The following is a 22,571-nucleotide window of genomic DNA, read 5'->3' as shown; positions in this document are numbered from 1 at the left end:
CGAAGTTGAGTTAAAAAGACTGCCAAGGCATACATCATGGTCTAGAGCAGTGAATCCAGGGTACGGAAGCAGAAAGACAAAAGTTTTAATATTGTTTTCCCACTGGCTGATGCTGTGGCCTTGAACAAATGTGAACCTAGGATGTGTCAAGTGCGGTGTTTCCAGTAGCCACGGGGAAGGATTAATGCCTTTGTAAAGGATACTGGTGAAACATCATCTACAATGGACAATTCATGCTCAAGAAAGAGGAACTTAGTCTGGCTACTGGGAAGATCAGAGGAGCTTGTCTTGTTAAACCTGGCAAAATGAAGGCTGAGAAGAGATAGGATTGCTTGTATAAATACGCAAGGCAGGTGAACATCAGAGTGGGAGAAGGAGTTTCCAAACTAAGGGTACTTCTAAATTACATCTCTCTTTTGACAGAGGGATGTAAATTAGACACTTTGAAATTGCAAATGAAGCCGAGATTTGAATTTCCCACACTTCATTTGCATATTTGCACCATGGTGTTCTTTCAAAAAAGAGCACCCTATCCCCTAGGCCATGCGGGAACCCAACCCACCACCTTACTACGGGTAGGCCCTTTATCCCACCTGCCCCAGGGCCACCCGGCTGTTCCCCCACCCCACCCCACCCCACCCCACCCCACCGTGGGGGAGGCGGGACTCAAACCCGCGACCCTGTCCTCCCTAGTCGCGGTCTAGATGCTGTTCTTTCTAAAATGCAAACCTTTTTTGAAAGATCATGTAAACCTCATTTTTTGAAAAAGCTCATAACCTTCATAACTACATTACAGGGCTGTGGTGATGGTTGACTGACAGAAAAAAATGCAATTTTGTGAAAATAGATATTTCCTTGGGAAAAGAACACCACAATCTTTTATAGGTTTTCTTCAAAACTATAAAAAGTTTCAGTTTTTAGCAACTTTTTTTTCACCTAGATGGTATAATTGTTTGGGTTTTTTTTTTTTAATGTTCATCTAACTTATTGAAAATTTCTGGCAAAAATGAAAAAGTTCCTAGTCAGCTGCTTCATGGGAGAGGGAAAATATTTCCAATCATATCTGTTAATTAGATAATCAGTATAAATCAATCAATATTTATAAAGGGCTTTTCATGTATAAAGTTCTATCTGTTTTTCTACCTCTCATGAATATTTATTTCAATCAATTTTATTTTAATAATTCTGCAGAAGTGAATAACAAAGATTTGCTGAATTCCCTTCCCCTTTGTTTTTTTGCATTGTGCAATGGATTTGGCATGCAAACACATACCACTGTGAACGTGTAAGCAGGAAGCCCTCTCAGAGAGTCAAATCATGTGGAGTGTATTCCCTTTAGGGATCATAACAAGCCACATATTTTTCTGATAGTTAGTAACAACCTAATCCTGTCTTTGTTCTCCTGTCTGTGATTGCAGTTTACTCTCTTTTCTGTTTTCTTGTTGCAGAGGAGGTGGTGGAAGGAAAAAGTGCCATTCTCATAGGAATGAGCCAGTGGAATTCAAATGACCTGGTAGAGCAGATCGAAACAATTGGGAAGCTGGAGGAAAATCAAGGTAACATTTAATTTGCTCTATGTGTATATTTAGATTAACAAGAAAACCTCTGTACTTAGACTGTCAGAGGTCTGATTTTGGTGCGACACTTGGTACAAATGGCATTTCCAGTGTGTCAAAGCATAACTGGTATTATAGGTAACATTGATATGCAACAGTTAACTTTGTCCCAGTATTAAAGTAATTCAAGTCCTGTTTTTGCAAGATACACCCTGTGGGCAGACCGCCTACTCAGACCTGAGGTGCTGCTTGAGTGCAAGGCTCAATTAGGGTTGCCAGGTGTCTGGTATTCAACCGGGCAGTCTGGTTTTTGGGCCCTGTGGTAAAAAAAATCAGAAAATACTGGACATGTGCAATGTCTGGTATTTTCTGGTTTTCTGGCTGGGTGCCCGATGGAAGCCAGGCGGGGGCAGTGAGAGTGGTTGGGAGGTGGGGCGTGATCGGCGCTGGAAGCCTCTGGTTGTGTTTGACGTAGGAGTGATGCATTGGGGAGGAGGAGAAGCCCTGCTCCTGAACACTGTTCAAGTGCATTGTGGAACCGTAGCCGGACTCGCTCATGCTTCACCGGGACTGTGCGCGGGACAGGCAGCGGCCTGGGATCTGCATGTGCCTGAGTCAGCCCCGCTCCCTGCCGGACAATTCTCTCCTGCCTCACTCCCCCGGCCAGCCCTGCTCCCTCCGACCCCCTTTTGACTGGCCCTCCTCCCCCCGACACCCTCCCAGCAAGCTCTGCTTCCTGCTGGCCGGTTCTTCTCCTCCTGATCTCCCCCAGCCATCCCTGCTACCTCTGGCTCCCCCGATCTTCCCCAGCCAGCCCCGCTGCGCCCTCCCCCTCCCCCTAACCAGCCCTGGTTCCCACCAGCCACCCCTGCCCCCCCCGCAGCCCTGCTTCCTGTCCCCCCTCCTCCTGATCAAGTGTGTCCAGTATTTTTTCTGAAGCTACCTGGTAACCCGAGGCTCCATCCACACAAAACAGCTTGCATGCCCAAGATCTAGGGTCAGGCCTGCTGTAAGGGTGGGTGTGTGGGGGGGAAATGCAGCAGCCGCCCAAGGACCCAGCGATTCAAAAGGGCCCGGGGCTCCGAGCCGCCACTGCGGCTGGAGCCCTAAGTAGCATGCTCTGGACTGGCAGAGGAAGGCTAGCCCTCAGTTCCACCCCTTCCTCCCTTCTGGGAGTGCAGAGCCGAGCCCCTCCCTGCCTGAGATGGTAGATCTGTCGTGGCTGTGACACACGTCATGGACTTATGGGTCATTGTTGCCCAAGTCAGCTCACTACTCAGGGCCAGTTGCTCTGCTGACACGAGTGGAGCCATTTGTGTAATAAGGCTGTGGGTTCTCAAAGGGACACAAAGGTGTTAGGCCCCTCGGGTTGCCAGTTGGTTTCAACAAAAATACCGGACACACTTGACAATACATCACGATCTACAGCACATCTGATTTAGAAAATACCCGACATTTCTATGTTCTCAATTTGTTTCCCGAACAGAAAGCTCAAATACTGGACTGTCCAGTTCAAAACTGGACACCTGTAGCCCTAGGCCTCCCAGATAGAATTTTCAAATCTGTTGAAGTAACTTAGAAGCTTTCATTTCAATGAGACTTAGAGTCCCACATTACACGGGTTTTTGAAAATGTTACCCCCAAGTTCCCAGTGACTTTAAACAGGAGTTGAGCACATATCTTCAGCAGGCAAAATCCCACCATAAGCTACTATGATTCAATGTAAACAGGAGTGTTCATCTCTTTTTTTAAATAACTTGATAGATTTGTCCATTGAAGTATGGGGGTTTCATATGATTAGTTGAATGTTATTAAATCATTTAAAACATTGTTATTGTTAATTAAATGGTATTTGTCCTTGGGGGGCGGGTATGGGCACCTCATCCTGGGCAAAATTTTAATTGCTAAATGCGGTGCCTCCTCCCTGTTCTTTCTGTGTGGTCCTCCCTGTATGCCATGCCTCCAATTACACCAGTCGCCTATGGTCAGGGGGAAACCAGAGAAAATATTTAATGTATTTTGAGCCATGAGGGTTTGTGCTTTTAGACTGTTTGTTTTAAAAAGAATTTCCCCATTTCTTACCACACATAGCTGTTGTGACTGGACTGGAGTGTGTTAGAAAGGAATATTTTTCTATAACAGATTGTAATTTCAGCCATCTCTTGTGAAGGGAATTCATTTATTAATGATCTTTGTTTAGTGACCCTTTTCTCTTTATCTTCTGGGTATTTCCTTTGCTAGTGGTTAAGTTGCATGTTGACCAACCAATCCAAATGGCATGTTGTTCAACATTATTAAGTGGATAATTAGAGAGGGAAGATGTTTATGTCTTACATCTGGCCTTGACAGAGGCATAAAGTGCTCCCTCATGTTGCTTGGTAATTTATTTCGATTGGAGTCAGGCATTCAATGGGATTGTCGTAAGAGATGCTTACTGAATTGTAAATGTGCCTCATCTCTCTCCCGTAAGACTCTTGAGAGAAATTGATCCAATGTTGCTCCACAAGTAAGGTAACTTTTTTGTAAAATGACCACATAAAGGCAAGCCAGTCTGGGCTATTTGCCAGAATTCCTGGACTTTCTTCCCTGACTGCAAAGTTTTTAATACATTTACTTCAACATTACGATGTTAGATAGTTTTGATAGTTCCTAGAGTTGGCAATAAGATCACAGCACCATTGCTCAAGGCACAAAACCCCCCAGGGAGAGTCCCTGCCCCAAGAGCTTCCAAATGAAGCAGGCAAGACAGAAAAAGGGAGGATTCTTCTTCCTCTCTCTGTCTCAGTCGCGGGCAACTTGCAGCCCATCAGGCCCATGGCACATTTTACCACTGCTCACGCATAGGGTTGCCAGATTCTGTTGGTTTCTGTCAGTGTAGTTTATTTCCTACATAAAGCAAGGGCACGTGAAGTGAGGTGCATGCTGATTTTACCCAACAGTGTCTGTGAGAGCCATGTGCTCCCTTTGCATCCAATCAAAGTGCTGTTATAGTTCAGTCGGCACACCCACAAGTTCTAGGTACACACGCACAGTTAGCAAAACTACCCTGTCCCAGGAGACTGTCTTGGTTATGACAGTCTTGAGATGAAGGAGGCCACTCATGTGGCCCACTCACTAGCTTAGATTGTCCCTCACTGCTCTATGTTACAGATAGGAGTAGATGCCCAGAGAACATAAGTGACCTACCCAAAGCTATGCAGGAAGGGTGTGGCTCAAATCCTGGAGATGAACCCTGAATCCCGGCCCAGAGTCTTAACCATGAGACACTCCCTCCCTTAATTCAATGGTATCTGAACTTTTTTTTTGTTCTGAAGACTGCTTTGTAAATAGAGAACTGCTTTGGTCACTTCCTAGCAGGTTTGCCTATGGAGGGAAATGGGGAAAAGGACAACTGCCTTTGTGCTTGGCGATTCGAAAGGACACAGGGTACCTGGTGGCCACTACAATTCAAAATGGCCTGTGGCTCCCAGGCACTCGTACTACAGCAGCAGCAGTGGCGGTCAAAGCCCTGGGCCCTTTAATTCACAGCTGATGCCCCATGCATAGAAGATATAAGAACATAAGAGGGCCATACTAGGTCAGGCTAAAGGTCTATCTGCAGGTGCGCTATGGGCTGCCTGGGGGAAGCTAGCCCCAGCTCTGCCCCTTCCACCCAAGGCCTTGCCCCCACACTCCCCCCGCATTGCCCAGGGACCTGGTGAGTCTGTCGGCCCCACTGGTTCCTAGCCCTCTTACCTTGCATTGTGTGGTGCTCACCTTGTTTTCTGTTGGAGAATACTAGGCAGAGCTTACAGGGCTACTGCTCTAGGTGGACCCTAGTTTGAGAATGGGCTTACATACATCATCTGGTTACATGTGAATGGCTTTTTGCAACACGGTAGCCTACATCAAGTCATTGTTCACCATGCTGGGGTATATGATGTTGCACACAATTGGGCCTATTTTCAGAGGTGCTGAGCAACTGTAACTCCAGCTGACGTCAATAGGAGCTGTGGGCAGTAAGCATTTCTGAAAACCCGACTTTATGCCACATCCACACAAGGCAGCTCATGGCAGAATGGACAGTTCATGTTTCATTATCTCAATAATGCAGAAGAAAATAGAGCAACAGCTGTAATGCATATTTTGCGGTTAAGAGTCTTCCTTGATTGGCCTCCTGCTACATTCATCTGATCAAACTAGACCACGCATTTCAATGCATCTTCTCCTCTTGAACTCTGCCACATTATACTGTAATGTTCAGTTGTATTGATTAGCTACCCATTGATTTTTTCCTGCTGTGAAATTACCTGCCAAATGCGTATAGATCCTATCATTGTGTTTTTCCTGCAGCTAATTATGCAGTACTTCTGTTAGAGAATGAATAGTGTTAGGGAATGCTAGAAATCCCCTCTGAAATTAGCAACTGCAAAACACAAATAAAGAAGGTAAAGTGCACACAAAATATATTTGATGGAGGACTATATCATGTTCTGAATTAGCTGCAGTCAGAAAGCATTTCAGTGTTAAGACAACCATTTGCATTCAAAGCATTACTCAAAAAAAGTTGGCATTTTTTTGACTGAATAATTTCATATTTAAAAATAGAGGCCTCGAGTTCCATACCTTTTCTAGCTTTGAATGAGTAGTCCCTTGAAGTCAGTGGAGTTTTTTGTGGAATAAGCTTCTGCTTAACTGTGGAATCAGGCCCATTCTTCCTTCTTAATCTCTTTTTAAAAAGTTGCATTGATTTATTACCTTTCCAGAGTGTGCAGAACTCATCAATGTTTGCCAAAATAAGGTTGCATTTGGAAAGCCCATGTATATTCATTCAGACAAGACATGACCAGAGGGAACATGATAGTTCATAGCTTACCTCCAGAATTTTTCTGTTGACTCCAGCCCAGATGTGTATAGAGAACCATACAGTGGTTTATGAGAAATAGCTGGTCTCAGTCCAAACTACATGACACAAACTACGTCTAGGATTGGCGCCTTGTTTAATTGTATCCTTTTGGCTGACATGTGTACAAACTACTCTCATTGTTGAAATCAACTGGCTAAACGCTTCTTCATGGATCACTCAATGATTGCCTGTTCTATTCGGCTACGTCTACACTGGCATGATTTTCCGGAAATGCTTAAAACGGAAAAGTTTTCCATTATAAGTATTTCCGGAAAAAGCATGTCTACATTGGCAGGATGCTTTTCCGGAAAAGCACTTTTTCTGGAAAAGCGTCCATGCCAATGTAGATGCGCTTTTCCGCAAAAAAGCCCTGATCGTCATTTTTGCGATCGGGACTTTTTTGCGGAAAACACTCCTGTGCTGTCTACACTGGCCCTTTTCTGGAACAGTTTTCCAGAAAAGGACTTTTGCCTGAACGGGGGCAGCATAGTTTTTCCAGAAAAGCACTGACGATTTTACATTAGATCGTCAGTGCTTTTCCGGAAATTCAAGGGGCCAGTGTAGACAGCTGGCAAGTTATTCCGGAAAAGCGGTTGATTTTCCAGAATAAGTGGCCAGTGTAGACACAGCCTTCATGTTTCAGGAGGGATTTGGCATTGGCCATTGTCAGACAGGAAACTGGGATTGATGTATGGCCATTCTTATGATCCAGTGCCCATTGAAGTCAATGGCAGTCTTTCCATTGATGCCAATGGATGTTAAATTATTCCCTAAACTGGGATTTTCAGAGGAGCCCAAGTGAGTTAGGTGACTTTTACTGGGACCTCAGTGCATAAGTCCCCTCAGGCTTTGAAAAATCCAGGCTCCAATTTGCCATGTCCCCCTCTACTGCATTATTCTCATGTAAGCAGGGTCAGGATAAGCCCTACCCTGACATCTGGGGATGAACTGTGGCAAGTGATGCAAAAAGACTTCAGGGTGGGGGGAGGTTACATCTTTAACCCTCTTTGCCTCCAATCCCTCCATGCAATGAAATCTAACTCCAATCCCACCATACAGTAGAGTCAAGAGAACCCCTTTTGTTGTCCTCTGACTTCAGGGTGGGGGTAGGGAGACCCGGGCCCGCCCTCTCCACTGGGTCCCGGCCCGGAGCCTGAAAAGGGATTGAGCTGCTACCCCTTCCCTATTGGGTGACAGGGTTCCCACGCATAACACGTCAACCCGCGGGCACCAAAGCCCTGCTCTGGGCCACTTCCTACCCTACCGACACCTTCCCTTACCCGTGCACTGAGTCTGTCGTCAGCTCGTCCCTCTCCCCGGCGGGTCCCACTGATTCTATCTCAGGCTCGCCATTCAGGGGTTGTCGTCAGTCCTGATCCGCTTCGGTGCCTTCCCAGTGACCTATCCTGCAGTGCTCCTGGTCCTGTCCGGCTCCTGGACCCTCACGGCCATCCCCCCTCGTTCCTTAGAAGCTCTTCCTCCAAGGCTTGCCTCCCCGCACTGGGCATGTAGCATGCCATTTTTAAAGTGCGCGCTGCACCGCCTATGCGGCCATTGTGCGTCCCCTGTGGCGTCTGGCTCCTCCCGTTCCCACCGGGTTTCCCCTAGCAGCATTCCCTGGCGACCCAGGACACCCGCGCCTGTGCCCTCCAGCTGCCCGGGGTTCTCCCAGCTTTCTGCCGGAGAGCGGGGCGGCATTCCCTGGCAACCCGGGACACCTGCAGCTGTGTCCTCCAGCCACCACGGTTTCACCCGGCTTTCTGCCGGAGTGCGGAGCTTGTCTGCCACGTCACACAGGGATTCAAGAGGGAGTGCAGGGGCATTGGGTTGTAACCTTGGGCAGGCGAGGGTTCTGATGTGGGGCAGGGAATTGAGGCTCAGGGTCTAGGAGGAGATATGGGTGCAGGGGCAAGGATGGAGAAGGTTTGGGTTTTGAGTTGGGGAAGGAATACAGGAGGGGGGCAGAGAGTTGGGGAGAGGGAGGGGGGCAGGGAGTTGGGGAGAGGGAGAGGCTGGGGTACCAGAAGTAGGCTCTGGCCAGCAGGCACTTACCTAGACAGCTCTTGGTCAGCAGCCCAGCAGGTCCCTTAGGAAGACTCTGTGCCCCTGCATGCTGTTCAAAGCAACCAGCCACATGGGCCCATGTGCTTCTCTAAGCCCCATAACCCCCTGGGGAGTACTTTGTGTGCTGCCATAAACACAGCCTAGGCAGCTTCCATTGTCTGTTTCCAGTCAATGGGAGCTATGAGATTGTGAGGGGCACGGGCAGCATGTGAAGTCCCCCACCCCACCCCAGCACATGGCATGCAAAGGCCTCTGCATGCGGCTACTTTGAGTAGCGTCTGGCAACTTGGCAGGCCAAATCCAGCCCACGGGCCATATTTTTCTTGCCCCTGTACTAAGCTACTGGAGGTTGCTTTGTCTTTCCTGCTGGCAAGAGTGCTCCAGTAGGGCTCCATGAGTAAGCTTGCTCCTTTTCCCTCATCTGGCCCTGGCCCCTGCCTGACCAGTGGGGCCTAAACAACAGGAGAGCTGAAAGCTACAGCCTTATTAGTATAATCCAGCCCTTCGTGCTGCACTTTGTTGTACAGGCAGTCCCCGGGTTACGTACAAGATAGGGACTGTAGGTTTGTTCTTAAGTTGAATTTGTATGTAAGTCGGAACTGGTACATATTGTAGGGGAAACTCTAGCCAAACATTTCTCCAGAGCTCAGTTTTATTTTCCCACACCTCACTTCCCTCAGTCCTTTATTCTCAAGCTGAGGTGTCTGCTGAGAAAAGCCACTCCGCATCTCCCTGGTCTGCTGGGGGGGAGGGGAGGGGCGCTAGCTTTGTGTCTCCCTGGTCTGCTGGGGGGAAGCAGCTAGTGCGGGGTTGCCTCACCCCGTTTGTAAGTAGGGATCCGATGTAAGTTGGATCCATGTAACCCGGGGACTGCCTATAGTGAATCCTGCTTCCAGGACCTGTGATTCTGCTATTTGCCTGTCCAGCAATTTTGAAGTCTGCGTGCATTTGTTTTTTAATGGCTTAATAGATTGACTAATAAAGCACACAATTAAGAGCTGTTTCAATAAATGAAGATGTATGGGAAGCTGTGATATGCTCTGGGCAGAATTAGAGGCACATTGGGCACTCACTGCTCCTTTAAGAAACAGCCCTGCCACAGTTCCACTGAGAGAGACACAAGCTTATTAGTACCCTTATAAATAGCATGTATATAAATTAATTCAATCACTGATTCTCACTAAGTACACCTGAGAGCACTTGACCAACAGACTTCTCCATCAGTGCTATAAATACTTCTTTGGGGGAAAATCTGGAATCCAGTAATGCCAATTTAATCATTTAAACAGAGAATAACACAAACAGCAATCAAGCTGAATTAAAAACCTGTAGAGCTGCATAAATTATCTTGATGGAGTTGCTTTTCCAGTGGCAGAATCAAAGCCCTGTATGAATATGTTCCCAAGGCCAAATTCATGACTGGTGCTAAGCAGATATCAGTGGAATTGGACTTGCTTAACACCAGGAATTAATGTGGCCTATTAAATATTAGTTTTTTTTCTGTCCCTTCGTCACCACTGCCTTTGGTCCTGATCCTGTGAGTGCTTATAGTGCATGTGTAAACAGCCATGTAAGTGTTTGTAGGATTTTATTCGTGCTCTGGTTTGGGGGCTTTTTGTACACTGTGCTGCAGTGCAGGCAACATAGGATGCGAACTGCTGGAATGAACTAAAAGGGTTGAAAGAGGACTATGTTAACACAAACCAGGTACTGCTGCATTCACAGGAGGAAGGTAGAGTGCAGCTTATGATGGGGTGTGGTCACAGAAGACCCCTTGGGGATGCTTCTTGGTGTGCTGACAAAGCTAGTGACACTCTCCTCGTTGCTCTCTGGGACTTCTCACCACCCTGTCCTCCTGGTTTCCCCCAGCCAAGCCACCGAGCTGAGATCACCGTCCCCACCCAAAGAGCAAGACAGACATTTAATCTTTTCAGGTCTGAGGAGAATTCAGTTTTGGGCCCAGCTTCCAGGAACCCAACCCCCAAATGGGATCAGAGTCCCAAATAAATCATTCAGTTAAGCCCCATTTAACAATGGAAGGAGGATGCACACTCTGATTGCTCCCCCAGGTAACGATTATTTACACGGGGCTTGATGATGAATAAAAGTGATTTTATTAAGTATAAATAGTAGGATTTAAGTGGCTGCAACTGAAAACAGGCAGAGCCAGTAGATTATAAATTTAAAATAGAATTAGCTATACGTTTTCTGTTAACACTAAAAGCTCAAAATTACCCAAACACTTTTCTTATTTCAGCTAAATCTCTAAGCCAGGGAAGATCTTTTCCTCCTGGGGTTTCTGGTTCATTCTCTTGGGAGTCACATGCCGGCCAAAAACCAAGGGCCTGAAAACGTTGCATCCTGAATAGCCTCCTTGTTGGGGCGGGAATTCTTTGTCTCTACATTCTACCCTTCCATGGAAAATTACCTGGTCAGACCCTCTACCAGTTAGGAGGTAGGGATCACATGACTTCCATAGACTTAAAAGAGGCTGTTTACAGGTGATCATCCAGACATTGAGGGAAGCACCCTTGATGGCTTTCATTTGCACATTTAAAACCATAAACCATTCCATGCTCCATATCTCTAACTTCACATACAAGAGTGATACATAGACCAAAATAAGATATATAGATCCAGCAGATTGTGAAATTAAGATTGATAGGTTACATGAAGTATTTTGTCCAAAGCATCTTTGAGTGATGCATATTTGTATCCAAAAGTCAATTTCATAAAGCATGGTGGCTGGATGGAAACTATCTTACAGTTTTTTGCTGTGGTTAAAAATACAGGCCACATCTTCACTCCATGGAAGATCACCGTAGCCAGATCGTTGTAGCCATGATCGATCTTCCAGAGTTCAAGTTAGTGAGTCTAGTTAAGACTCGCTAAATCAATCTCAGAGAGCGCCTCCATTAGCATCTGGTTCTCCTGCTCCTTCCAGGTGTAAGGGAAGCTAATGGGAACAAATGCTCCTGTCAGCCTTTTGCTACGTGGACACTGCCACGCTCGGCTTAAAGTAAGCCAATTCCAGCTACATATTCTACATTGCTGAAGTTGTATACCTTAAGCCAAGGTGTCAGGTCTGGTGCAGACCTGGTGTCCATTTCAGAATAGAGATACCTTTGATGAGATATAGTAAAATAAAATTTTTGACCCCCCCAAAGGTATTGAGTCCAGATACTTTTATTTCCAATGCGATTATAGTCTCTTTACATAGATGCTTGATTTAGAATTTGATTTTGTTTACTATAGATCCATGCATACCAGTCTCATTTTTAACTTTATAGCAAATCAAACTGGTAATTTTTATAGAGAATATATGCCCTCCTCCAGTTTTACCAATGCGAAGTTACAGATTTAAGGTTGTGTCTTAAAATTCCTGTTGATTAGGACAGATATAATTGAAAGTCAAAGTATATGTCTTGTCATAGAAACCTACCAATGATTTCTGTGGCATTTCTTGGGTTATTCTGTGTGATGAAAAGCAGTGCCTATTAGTGGATAGGGCCCAGGTCTAGGAGTCAGTGTCCACTTTCTTTTCCTGGTTCTGCCACCAATCTTCTGTGTGACCTTGAGCAAGCCTCTGTCCCTCTCCCCCTCCCCCCGTCTGTCTTGTGCATTAAGGATATGTCTATACTACAGAGTTTTGTCAGAAAAATGGCTGTTTTTCCAACAAAACTTGAGGAATGTCCACACTGCAATTGCGTTCTTCCACAAGAAAATTGAAAGAACAGAGGGGTTTTTCTGGCATTGGTAATTCTCATTCTACGAGGAAGAAGCCTTTTTGCCAAAGAGCTCTTTCACAAAAAGGCATGTGTCGACGGGCAAGAGGGAGTTCTTTCTGAAGAAGAGGCCTGCAGGAAAAAGCATAGGTGCCCTGGTGGCCATTCCGTCCATAGTAATCACAGCTTACATGCGAGAGAGCGTCCATTCAGTGTGGATGCTGTCTTTTGAAAAAGCAGATTGCTTTTTCGATGCACTTTTGCAGTGTGGACGTTCTTTTTCGGAAGAAGTTTTTTCAGAAGATTCTGTAGTCTAGACGTAGCCTTAGTCTTTTGCTTCAGTTTTGTACAGCATCTAGCAAATTGGGGCCATTTCTGTTGGGGCCTGCCATCACACATAGCTGTTCCATGTTTTCTGTGGGCGGAGGGATAGCTCAGTGGTTTGAGCATTGGCCTACTAAACCCAGGGTTATGAGTTCAATCCTTGTGGAGGCCATTTGGGGCAAAAATTTGTCAGGGATAGTACTTGGTCCTGCTGTGAAGGCAGGGAACTGGACTCCATGACCATTCAAGGTCCCTTCCGGTTCTAGGAGATAGATCTCCATTAATTTTTTTTCTCTATGCCTATGCTAGACATATGATGATAGACATGGCAGTGGTGTTCGTGTCATGGTTTTGAACACAGAATACATTGCGTACACATGCCATTACTGTTCACTTATTACCTAGAGAGCAATGTAACTCTGCTTTGTAAGAAGCTCTGGAGAAAGACATTTCTTTAAGTTAGACAACAGTGCAACTACCATGCATAGCTTTTGGGGAGAGACAGAGCAGTACATATATGCCCCTTGCAGTAAGCACAAAGGTTCAAAATATGAAACTTCATAAATTGCACCACCAAGATAAATATTGGTTAGCCCGTTGACTCCAATTGAGACTTCTCAACTGGAAAGAAACTCATTTTCCTTGTGCTTTACATGGCAGGTAAGGTGTCTAAGCAGCAGCCTCTTAGGGGTCAGATCATAGCTTAGCTTGCATGGTGAAACTGTCAGCACTAACTTGAGAGAGACAAATACCTGGTGATTTGTGCAAAAGGCAGCAATTGGTCCAACTGTGCTTTGGCAGAAAAGTGGCAGCAGCGGGTGGGGAAAAAATTCAGCACAGGACAACCATGATCTTTTGGACCCCTAAATCCCTTGTGAGCAGAATGGCTCAAAGTCTGTAATTAGTACTGAAAGCAATATATGATTTTTGCGAGCCCCCATGTTGTCTGAAGGTTTAAGAAGCTGTTTTGCATTCCCTGTAAGCTGTATGCTTAAGTGGCTGCTCAGGAGAGATTGAAATCCTGCCCAGCTGATTAGCAGAGCAACCCCCCCCCCCCCCCCGCTGGTTTTTTTTTGTTTTTCCTGGTGGTGTAGTGTCACACATGCCTCGGTGCACATAAAAGAATGAATTCCATACATGGATGGAAAAAACCCCCACACATGATTGGAAAAGATTAGCAGGAACGTTGGTTGGCATTTATAATCATGGTGATACTTCTGGATTTCCAGGTCTTTACAAGACCTGAAACCCAGTTGTAAAGAATGGGAGTGAAAACAGCCAGCCATAAACATGGGGAAACTGCCAACATTTTTGCAAAAGTTCTTCACTCAGGGTATGTCTGCACTACCCTCCTAGTTCGAACTAGGAGGGTAATGTAGGCATACCGCACTTGCACATGAAGCCCGGGATTTGAATTTCCCGGGCTTCATTTGCATAAGTGGGGAGCCGCCATTTTTAAAACCCCGCTGGTTCGAACCCCGTGCAGCGCAGCTACACGGGGCTCGAACTAGGTAGTTCGAACTAGGATTCCTATTCCGAACTACCGGTACACCTCGTTCCCCCAGCAGCATGGCAGATTTCCAGCTCCCAGCCCAGCTGGGCTGTGCACTGGGCTTCCCACCCATCCATTGTGCCGGGCTCCCGACTCCCCCTCTGCATCGCACTAGGCTCCTCTTCAGCCCTCGCAGTGCACTGAGACTGGTGGACCATGGATGTTGCTGGACCAAAGTGTCCCGGTTTATAGAAGTGCAACCAGTAGTAAGTGGTTCTTATTCCATGCACTATGAACACAATAATACAGCATGACCTTCAGTCCTGCACAGTCCCTCCTCCCTTCAGCAGTGATGGTGGTGGAATGGTGGACATAGAGGAAGAAGAGGCCAAGAACCTCTTAGTACTGAGACCATAAATTTGTACTAATTTATATGTTGGCACACTTAATGTGCGATCTCAAGTGATGAGCAGGTTGATATATTGCTGGAAGAACTGCATCGTATTCACATTGATATTCTTACCATAAAAGAAACCAGAAGGAAAAAGGAAGTTGTTTTGTCGTGAGAATCACAGGTCCGATGATGAATACCCAAGGGGGAAAGGACAGAATCAGGTGGACAGTTTTATCAAATAAAAAATATTTATTTATGACAGTGGTGAATTTATAGTATTTCATAGAATCATAGAATCATAGAATAATAGGACTGGAAGGGACCTCAAGAGGTCATCGAGTCCAGCCCCCCGCCCTCAAGGCAGGACCAAGCTCCGTCTACACCATCCCTGACAGATGTCTATCTAACCTGTTCTTAAATATCTCCAGAGAGGGAGATTCCACCACCTCCCTTGGCAATTTATTCCAATATTTGACCACCCTGACAGTTAGGAATTTTTTCCTAATGTCCAATCTAAACCTCCCCTGCTGCACTTTAAGCCCATTACTCCTTGTCCTGTCCTCAGAAACCAAGAGGAACAAATTTTCTCCTTCCTCCTTGTGACACCCTTTTAGATATTTGAAAACCGCTATCATGTCCCCCCTTAATCTTCTTTTTTCCAAACTAAACAAGCCCAGTTCATGAAGCCTGGCTTCATAGGTCATGTTCTCTAAACCTTTAATCATTCTTGTTGCTCTTCTCTGTACCCTTTCCAATTTCTCCACATCGTTCTTGAAATGTGGCGCCCAGAACTGGACACAGTACTCCAGCTGAGGCCTAACTAGTGCAGAGTAGAGCGGCAGAATGACTTCACGAGTTTTGCTTACAACACACCTGTTGATACAACCTAGAATCATATTTGCTTTTTTTGCAACAGCATCACACTGTTGACTCATATTCAACTTGTGGTCCACTATGATCCCTAGATCCCTTTCCGCCATGCTCCTTCCTAGACAGTCGCTTCCCATCTTGTATGTATGGAACTGATTGTTCCTTCCTAAGTGGAGCACTTTGCATTTCTCTTTATTAAACCTCATCCTGTTTACCTCAGACCATTTCTCTAACTTGCTAAGGTCATTTTGAATTATGTCCCTATCCTCCAAAGAAGTTGCAACCCCACCCAGTTTGCTATCATCTGCAAACTTAATAAGCATACTCTCTATCCCAATATCTACATCATTGATGAAGATATTGAACAGTACGGGTCCCAAAACAGACCCTTGAGGAACTCCACTTGTTATCCCTTTCCAGCAGGATTTAGAACCGTTAACAACAACTCTCTGATTACGGTTATCCAACCAATTATGCACCCACCTTATCGTGGCCCTATCTAAGTTATATTTGCCTAGTTTATCAATAAGAATATCATGTGAGACCGTATCAAATGCCTTACTAATGTCTAGGTATATGACATCCACCGCTTCTCCCTTATCTACAAGGCTCGTTATCCTATCAAAGAAAGCTATCAGATTAGTTTGGCATGACTTGTTCTTCACAAACCCTTGCTGGCTATTCCCTATTACTTTATTACCTTCCAAGTGTTTGCATATGATTTCCTTGATTACCTGCTCCATTATCTTCCCTGGGACAGACGTTAAACTGACCGGTCTGTAATTTCCTGGGTTGTTCTTATTCCCCTTTTATAGATGGGCACAATATTTGCCCTTTTCCAGTCTTCTGGAATCTCCCCTGTCTGCCATGATTTTTCAAAGATCATAGCTAAAGGCTCAGATACCTCCTCTATCAGCTCCTTGAATATCCTGGGATGCATTTCATCAGGACCTCTGCCATTTCCAAGTTTCCTGTTACTGCTTCTCCCTCCTCACTAAGCAGTGGGCCTACCCTCTCCTTGGTCTTCCTCTTGCTTTTAATGTATTTATAAAAGGTCTTCTTGTTTCCTTTTATGCCTGTAGCTAGTTTGATTTCATTTTGTGCCTTTGCCTTTCTAATCTTGCTCCTGCAGTCCCGTGTTGCTTGCCTGTATTCATCCTTTGTTATTTGTCCTAGTTTCCATTTTTTATACGACTCCTTTTTTATTTTGAGATCATGCAAGATCTCCCAGTTAAGCCAAGCTGGTCTTTTGCCATATTTTCTATCTTTCCTACACAGCGGAATTGTTTGCTTTTGGGCCCTTAACAACGTCCCTTTGAAATACTTCCAACTCTCCTCAGTTGTTTTTCCCTTCAGTCTTGCTTCCCATGGGACCTTACCTACAACTTCTCTGAGCTTATCAAAATCTGCCTTCCTGAAATCCATTACCTCAATTGTGCTGGTCTCCCTTCTACCTTTCCTTAAGAGCATGAACTCTATTATTATTATTTATTCTAAGATTTTTAATAGACCGTGTTAATAATGAATTTACAGTATTTATTATATTTATTCTATGATTTCTAGTTAAACGTGTCAGATATAAGGATGGGAATGGGAAGGGGAATAGTCTCTAATCTTAAAATATCCAGCTACACTAATTAAATAACAGTGATAACTACAAACTCTATGTACTACCCAAAAACAACTACAACACTAAGCTACTACAACACTAAGCTTATACAAGAAAAAATCAAATCATACATACCAACTTACACAGCACACGGAACATTTCACAGATATCGGTTTGGTTGCGAAGGCCTTGGTTATTCCCGAGAGTCGGGGGAGGTGGCTGGTCGGTTGGTCAGGCCGGCAGCGCTTTGAAGTATACGAGAAGGCACGCGCACGGTGGTACGTGTGTTGCGAAGACCTCCTAGAGCGAACTGTGCGATGGGTATTTTTCCCCAAATCTGCACATCGGTTTTCCGCACTTGCATATTACCATATATGGCCCAACGGTCACCAAGTGGGGGAGTCTGTGTCCCATGGGTTGGGCCGAAACTGTGCAGGTTTCATGCGACCAGGTAAACCCCGCAGTTCTCACGCCAAGGTGACGGGTGGGAGAGTCTGAGGCTATTTTCCCCTTTTCACACCTTCCCTTTTTTTAAAGGCAATGGTATGCAGGAAGGGTGCGGCCAGTTTCTCTCAAGGAGTACTGCAGCCCACTATAGCAAGAGCGGCCTGGCCAAACTTTTTTACTGGGGGGGCAGTTTCTTTTCTCTAACATGTTTCAGAATCGGTCATCTGTGTACAGTCAGACCACTGAACTATTTTCTGCTGAAAAATGTGACAGAGAAGGAATTTGCAACTATCGACCCATCTGTCTGCTTTCTCATATTTATAAGGTCTTTATGAGAACGATCTATGCCCGTATTGAGGGTGTCCTTGAGGAACACATGAGAAGGGAACAGGCAGGCTTTCGTAGGGGATTCTCCAGAGTGAACCATATTTTTGTGGACAAAAGGTGTAGCAACTACAAGATCCCACTATGCTTGTTATTCATTGACTTAAAAAAGCTTTTGACTCAGTAGAACAAATGCAGTTTTAAGTGCTCTCCTTTCTCAGGGTGTTTCCCCTGTGTATGTTAGAATTATACAAGATTCCATGATGGATGTAACTACTGAAATCGTGCTTTTTGATGATCCCTTGATCATCGAAGTTAAGTGAGGGGTAAAGTAGAGGGACATTTGTTCACTGAAGTTGTTTGCCAGCATCCTGGAAGACATCCTACAGAAGATCAAAATGAAAGATGGATTTCTGATTGATCACAAGGTTCTTCAGATGCCCTTTTTTGCAGATGACGTTGTCCTTATTGCTTCAAAACCCACAACATTGTATCAGTAATGACATCGGTAAGAATGTGAAGGAGATTGGCCTGGCCATCCATACTGGAAAAACGAAATGCATGAAAAATGCATATTGTTCAGAATACGTCATGCAATTGGATGGACAGACTGTCGATCTGGTAGATCAATATGTATATCTTGGACAAGTGTTGCAGATGGACAAGGAGGAGGTCGGGCTGGATTGCCTTTGGGAGGCTGCATAGTGTTTTTGTCGATCCTAAACATTCCACCACCGCAAAAGCTCATTTCTTTAACACCAGTATCCTTCTGGTAATGCTCTATGGCTGCAAATCCTGGAACAAAATGCTTACAGAAGAATTAAAGCCGCAAATCACCCAAAGAGCAATGGAAAGACGCATGGTGGGTGTAAGTAGGCTACAACATGTTACTATCTGCTAGTTCTGCCTTAGCCTGAGCCACGGATAACTTCTCATTCCACCCACAAGTGACAGAGATGGATGACACAGTGAAATACAAGTGATTTATGTTTTTTACCCTTTAAAATATTTTATGTAGTACAATGTAGCTCCCATTACTGCAATTTTTGGGCCATGGAATTATCTCAACTACACAATGCCTTCACCATTAAAATGAAGTTTCTTGCAAAGTTTGATACACAAATCTGACAGCAGTTATTCTTTATCAGATTCTTTTCAGGTTCAATCACTCAAAAGGTGAAGCTGAACTAAAATGGCAGGGAGTGACTCAAATGAGATATTGCATGTGACTCTCAACTTGTCTTCAACAGTTTAGTTATCATGAAATCAAAGTGGAGCTCGTTTAAAGTGTCTGCAGAGCATGATACATGTATTCAAATTTTGCCTTGAGATGCCTAGTGATCATGACTATCCAATATAATATATCTGGTGCAGAGAGATTTCAGAGGCTGCAAAGGAGAATCTAAATCAGAATAGGAGCTGCGAAAGAGAGTCTGATTTACCTGGAGAGTAAGGAAAGAGTTAAGTAATTTTGGAGATGTACCTGAAGGAGGGGGCTTTGGGCATTCAGCCAATGAAACGCAGATAAAAAATTTCAAACTGAGAGAGGGGTTTTCCCCCTTTTTTGGGGGGTCAGCAGCAGTTTTTCCCCAGGTAGCAGGAGAGACAGACTCTCCTTGGAACAGACTTCTTAAATTCATTGAAATGTGTACATATGGAAAACTTTATATAGTTGTAGCCAGACAAAACCCCATCTTGTTTTTCCACGAGCCCCATCTTGTTTTCCCCCCCCCCAGAGAGCAAGAGAAAGGCAGTCAGCCTTTGATGCCCTGGGAACGCAGGTGTGGTGCCTGTCCCTTATTCTACCATAAACAGAAACCAGACAGTAAATGGGCTAGCTGACGACTGGGAGGCCTCCCGTCGCCGTGATGGCTAGTATCAGTAATTGACACGCCTGCACTGTCTCGGGAGAGGAATCTTCGCCCATCACATACCAGAGGTGCCCATTGTCTGCATCTTCCCAGGTGTGAATTATGCTTTGCACCCTTCGTGGGAAACTTGGCATTCAAAGCCATTTTTCCTGATTGGCCACTTAAGACCAGGAAGAAGCCCATGTGACCCAAGGGGTATAAAGAGGGTTGAGTTGCCCACCCAATTTGAGCTCCAATCACCTACACCTGCTGGCAGGTATTGATTGTCTCCCGAGGTCCGTGGGACGCCCAACCTCGCCCTACTTCTTCCCGAGGGATTGAGAGAAAGACGCTGGCCACGCCAAGTCTGGAACGCAGGGGTGAGAATTGTACCTGCAATGTGTTTTTCTTTATGTGTACACTCTAATTGTCTCTCTCTGTTGTAAGTTAGTTACTTTATTATAGTTTTCTTAAAGTCAAACTGCTTCATTTCTATTGTAAATCACCTTTGGTAAGGTGATTTTGCTATAAACTTTGGGAACAAGTGGGGTGCCCTCATTCACTTATAAAATATATATATCTATATACACTGAACCAAGTTTCTTTATTTCTTTTCTCTTTCTTTCTCCTATAAATAAGCCAGTGCGTGTCAAGCTTCTGACTTGAACCCGTGCTGCAGTACCCGAACCGAACACAAACAAAAGAACTTCAGCCGGTCATAAAGGGACAGATATAGGGAGAGCTTGGGCGTTTGAATTTGTGTCACACCCAGGTGGCAAAATTCAGTTGGGGCGCTTCTCAGTCTCCCCGAGGCTGCCCGCTGCGAAGGAATTATGAAATTCTAGCAGCTAAAATCTGAAGCGTAATAGGCTCTTCCTGTACACACTGGGGCGTCTGTTAGCCTGTTTGGCTACCCTCTGCGACGGGACCTCGGTCCTAGCAGTAAAGTCACGGACGTTAAACTACTTTTCAGGGTGCCCTCCAGCCTCCTAGGCTGCCCGCTGCAACGAGACTCTGTGTCTCAGCAGTTGAAGACTTGGGTGTAACACACACGCACACACTGCCCTGACCGTCGGCTGACAGAATTGGCGTAGTCGGCAGGATTTGTGATATCGGTTCAAAATACAGCAGCATGAAGCCTGTCACTGATTTTAGCAAGGTAGAAAAGAGTTTCGCCCAGGAAGGTTGGGCTGACCCTAAATGGGATAAAGAAATGTTAGAAGAGGAGTGGGGAAACCCTGAGGAACTGTGGTTGCAGTTCTGTAACTGGAGAACTGCTTGTAAAATGAAAAGGGGAAAGGGGAAAGGAGCATGTATTTGGCTATTTAAAAGTGCCCTGCAAACAGCATGTAAAAGCCATTTAAAATTGGAAATAGAGCTTGAAAGGGTACAAAAGGAGAGGGATGAGCTAGAGCGGCGCTGCCAGAACCTAGACACCCGGGCGCGCTTGCTGAGCAATGATGTGCACCAATTAGAACAACGCCTTGCTCCAATAATAAAAAGGGAGGGAGCAGAAAGGAGAGCGAGATTAGAGAGCAAGCCCCGAAAAATTAATCAAGCCAAAGTAGAGGCTGCTCTCTGGGTAGATCCGGAGGATTGGGATGGAGACATCTGGGACTCCTCCGATGATGAGTGTCCCACCTCCCCTAAGTTAGGGAATCCCCCTGTCCACATGAGACCCATCATCACATACCAAAAGGACCTAACTGAGAAAGATGAGAGTGAGGTTGATGAAGATAACCCCTCCACTAGCAAAAGGACAGAATCCCGACCCACCCGAATTACTACTCGCAGTTATGAGCCTGCAGAGTTGAGAAAGATCCAGGACGAATTTGCCAAGAGACCTGGGGAAGGGGTGATAGAGTGGCTAGCTAGGATATGGGACACAGGAGCTGGCCATACCCAACTGTCCTCCCGGGAGTGTGGCAGGGTAAATCTGGGTGCAGGAGTATTCCTTAGCCCCAGGAATCAGGAGGGTCCAAAGTCTATCTGGACCTTTGCCTGTAGATGGGCTCGGGGAATTCACCACGCTGACAGAGGTGAACCCACTAGCATCCCATGGATTAATGGGGATGAACTTAGAGGAGCCCTACAAACTGTTGCTATAATAGCTATGCTCCGTCAAGGGGGTCCCCAAAATGGGAGGCAGGAAGAGAGCCCATGGGAACAACAGGTAGTGACAGGAGATTTAAGACCAGTGCTAAAAGGGGCTCCCGGATCCTATAAGGCTATAGCACTAGCCACAAGAAATCATGCTCAGGACCACCGCATGACCTATCAGGACTTATTTGATTTTATGCTGCGGGATCTCCGAGAATTTGGGGAAACTGAGGCACCGCAGGTTAAAGTTAAGGTGCGGAATTTAAAAGGAGATTATAGAAGCAAGCAGGAAGGCTTTAGGCCTAGACGCGAAGTAACACCACAGGAGAGGGAATTTAGGACTAAATTGTGGAAACGGTGCTTGGATCTAGGGTTCACCCGAGATCTATTACATGGGCTGGCAACCGATAAGCTAAAGCTTCTGGCTGCCTCAAAGGGAGTTGAGCAGGAGAAAGCAGCAGTAACTCCTAGTGCTCCCCGCATCAGCTCTGACCCTCCTCATGCACAGCTAAGGCAGCAATTACAGGAGCTGCTGCCGCTTGTTGAAATTGACCAGGGAAACTAACAAGCGGGGGTCCAATCTCTCTCTGTATAAGTAAACTTGAGCAGGCAGAGAGAGAAAATCATAACAACGACCCCCGGATTTTAGTAACAGTTAATGATAAGACTGCTGTCTCTTTCCTGGTAGACACTGGAGCCCAATTATCCATGATTAAAAGAGAAAACTTTCTTGGACCTCCACCTTCTGGCCGAAAGCAGGTTTTGGTTACAGGAGTAAACGGCACTATTGTGTCTTACCCGCTGGTCAAAGTAAAACTGGATATCCCTTTAAACCCCTACCAGCAGCCCAGGAAACATGAGTTAATACTTGGGAATGCCAATATACTGGGCATGGACATCCTAAAGGGCAAGGAAGGAATCATTGGTGGGG

General features: G+C 45.5%; 1 protein-coding gene across 4 annotated transcripts in view; it reads left to right on the top strand.

Moving 5' to 3' along the window:
* The window catches only part of PITPNM3 (PITPNM family member 3), a 518,333-nt gene that overhangs the window by 218,704 nt on the left and 277,058 nt on the right, over nucleotides 1-22,571 (top strand). For all 4 annotated transcript variants that reach the window (XM_075904890.1, XM_075904888.1, XM_075904887.1 and 1 more), the window contains exon 3: nucleotides 1,449-1,556. In XM_075904890.1, the coding sequence (XP_075761005.1) occupies nucleotides 1,449-1,556 (108 nt within the window). The remainder of the gene's footprint in view (nucleotides 1-1,448; nucleotides 1,557-22,571) is intronic.

The sequence above is a fragment of the Pelodiscus sinensis genome, chromosome 21 (genome assembly GCF_049634645.1).
Source record: "Pelodiscus sinensis isolate JC-2024 chromosome 21, ASM4963464v1, whole genome shotgun sequence".
NCBI classification, from domain to species: domain Eukaryota; kingdom Metazoa; phylum Chordata; order Testudines; family Trionychidae; genus Pelodiscus; species Pelodiscus sinensis.
This window is presented reverse-complemented; position numbering and strand designations above follow the sequence as displayed.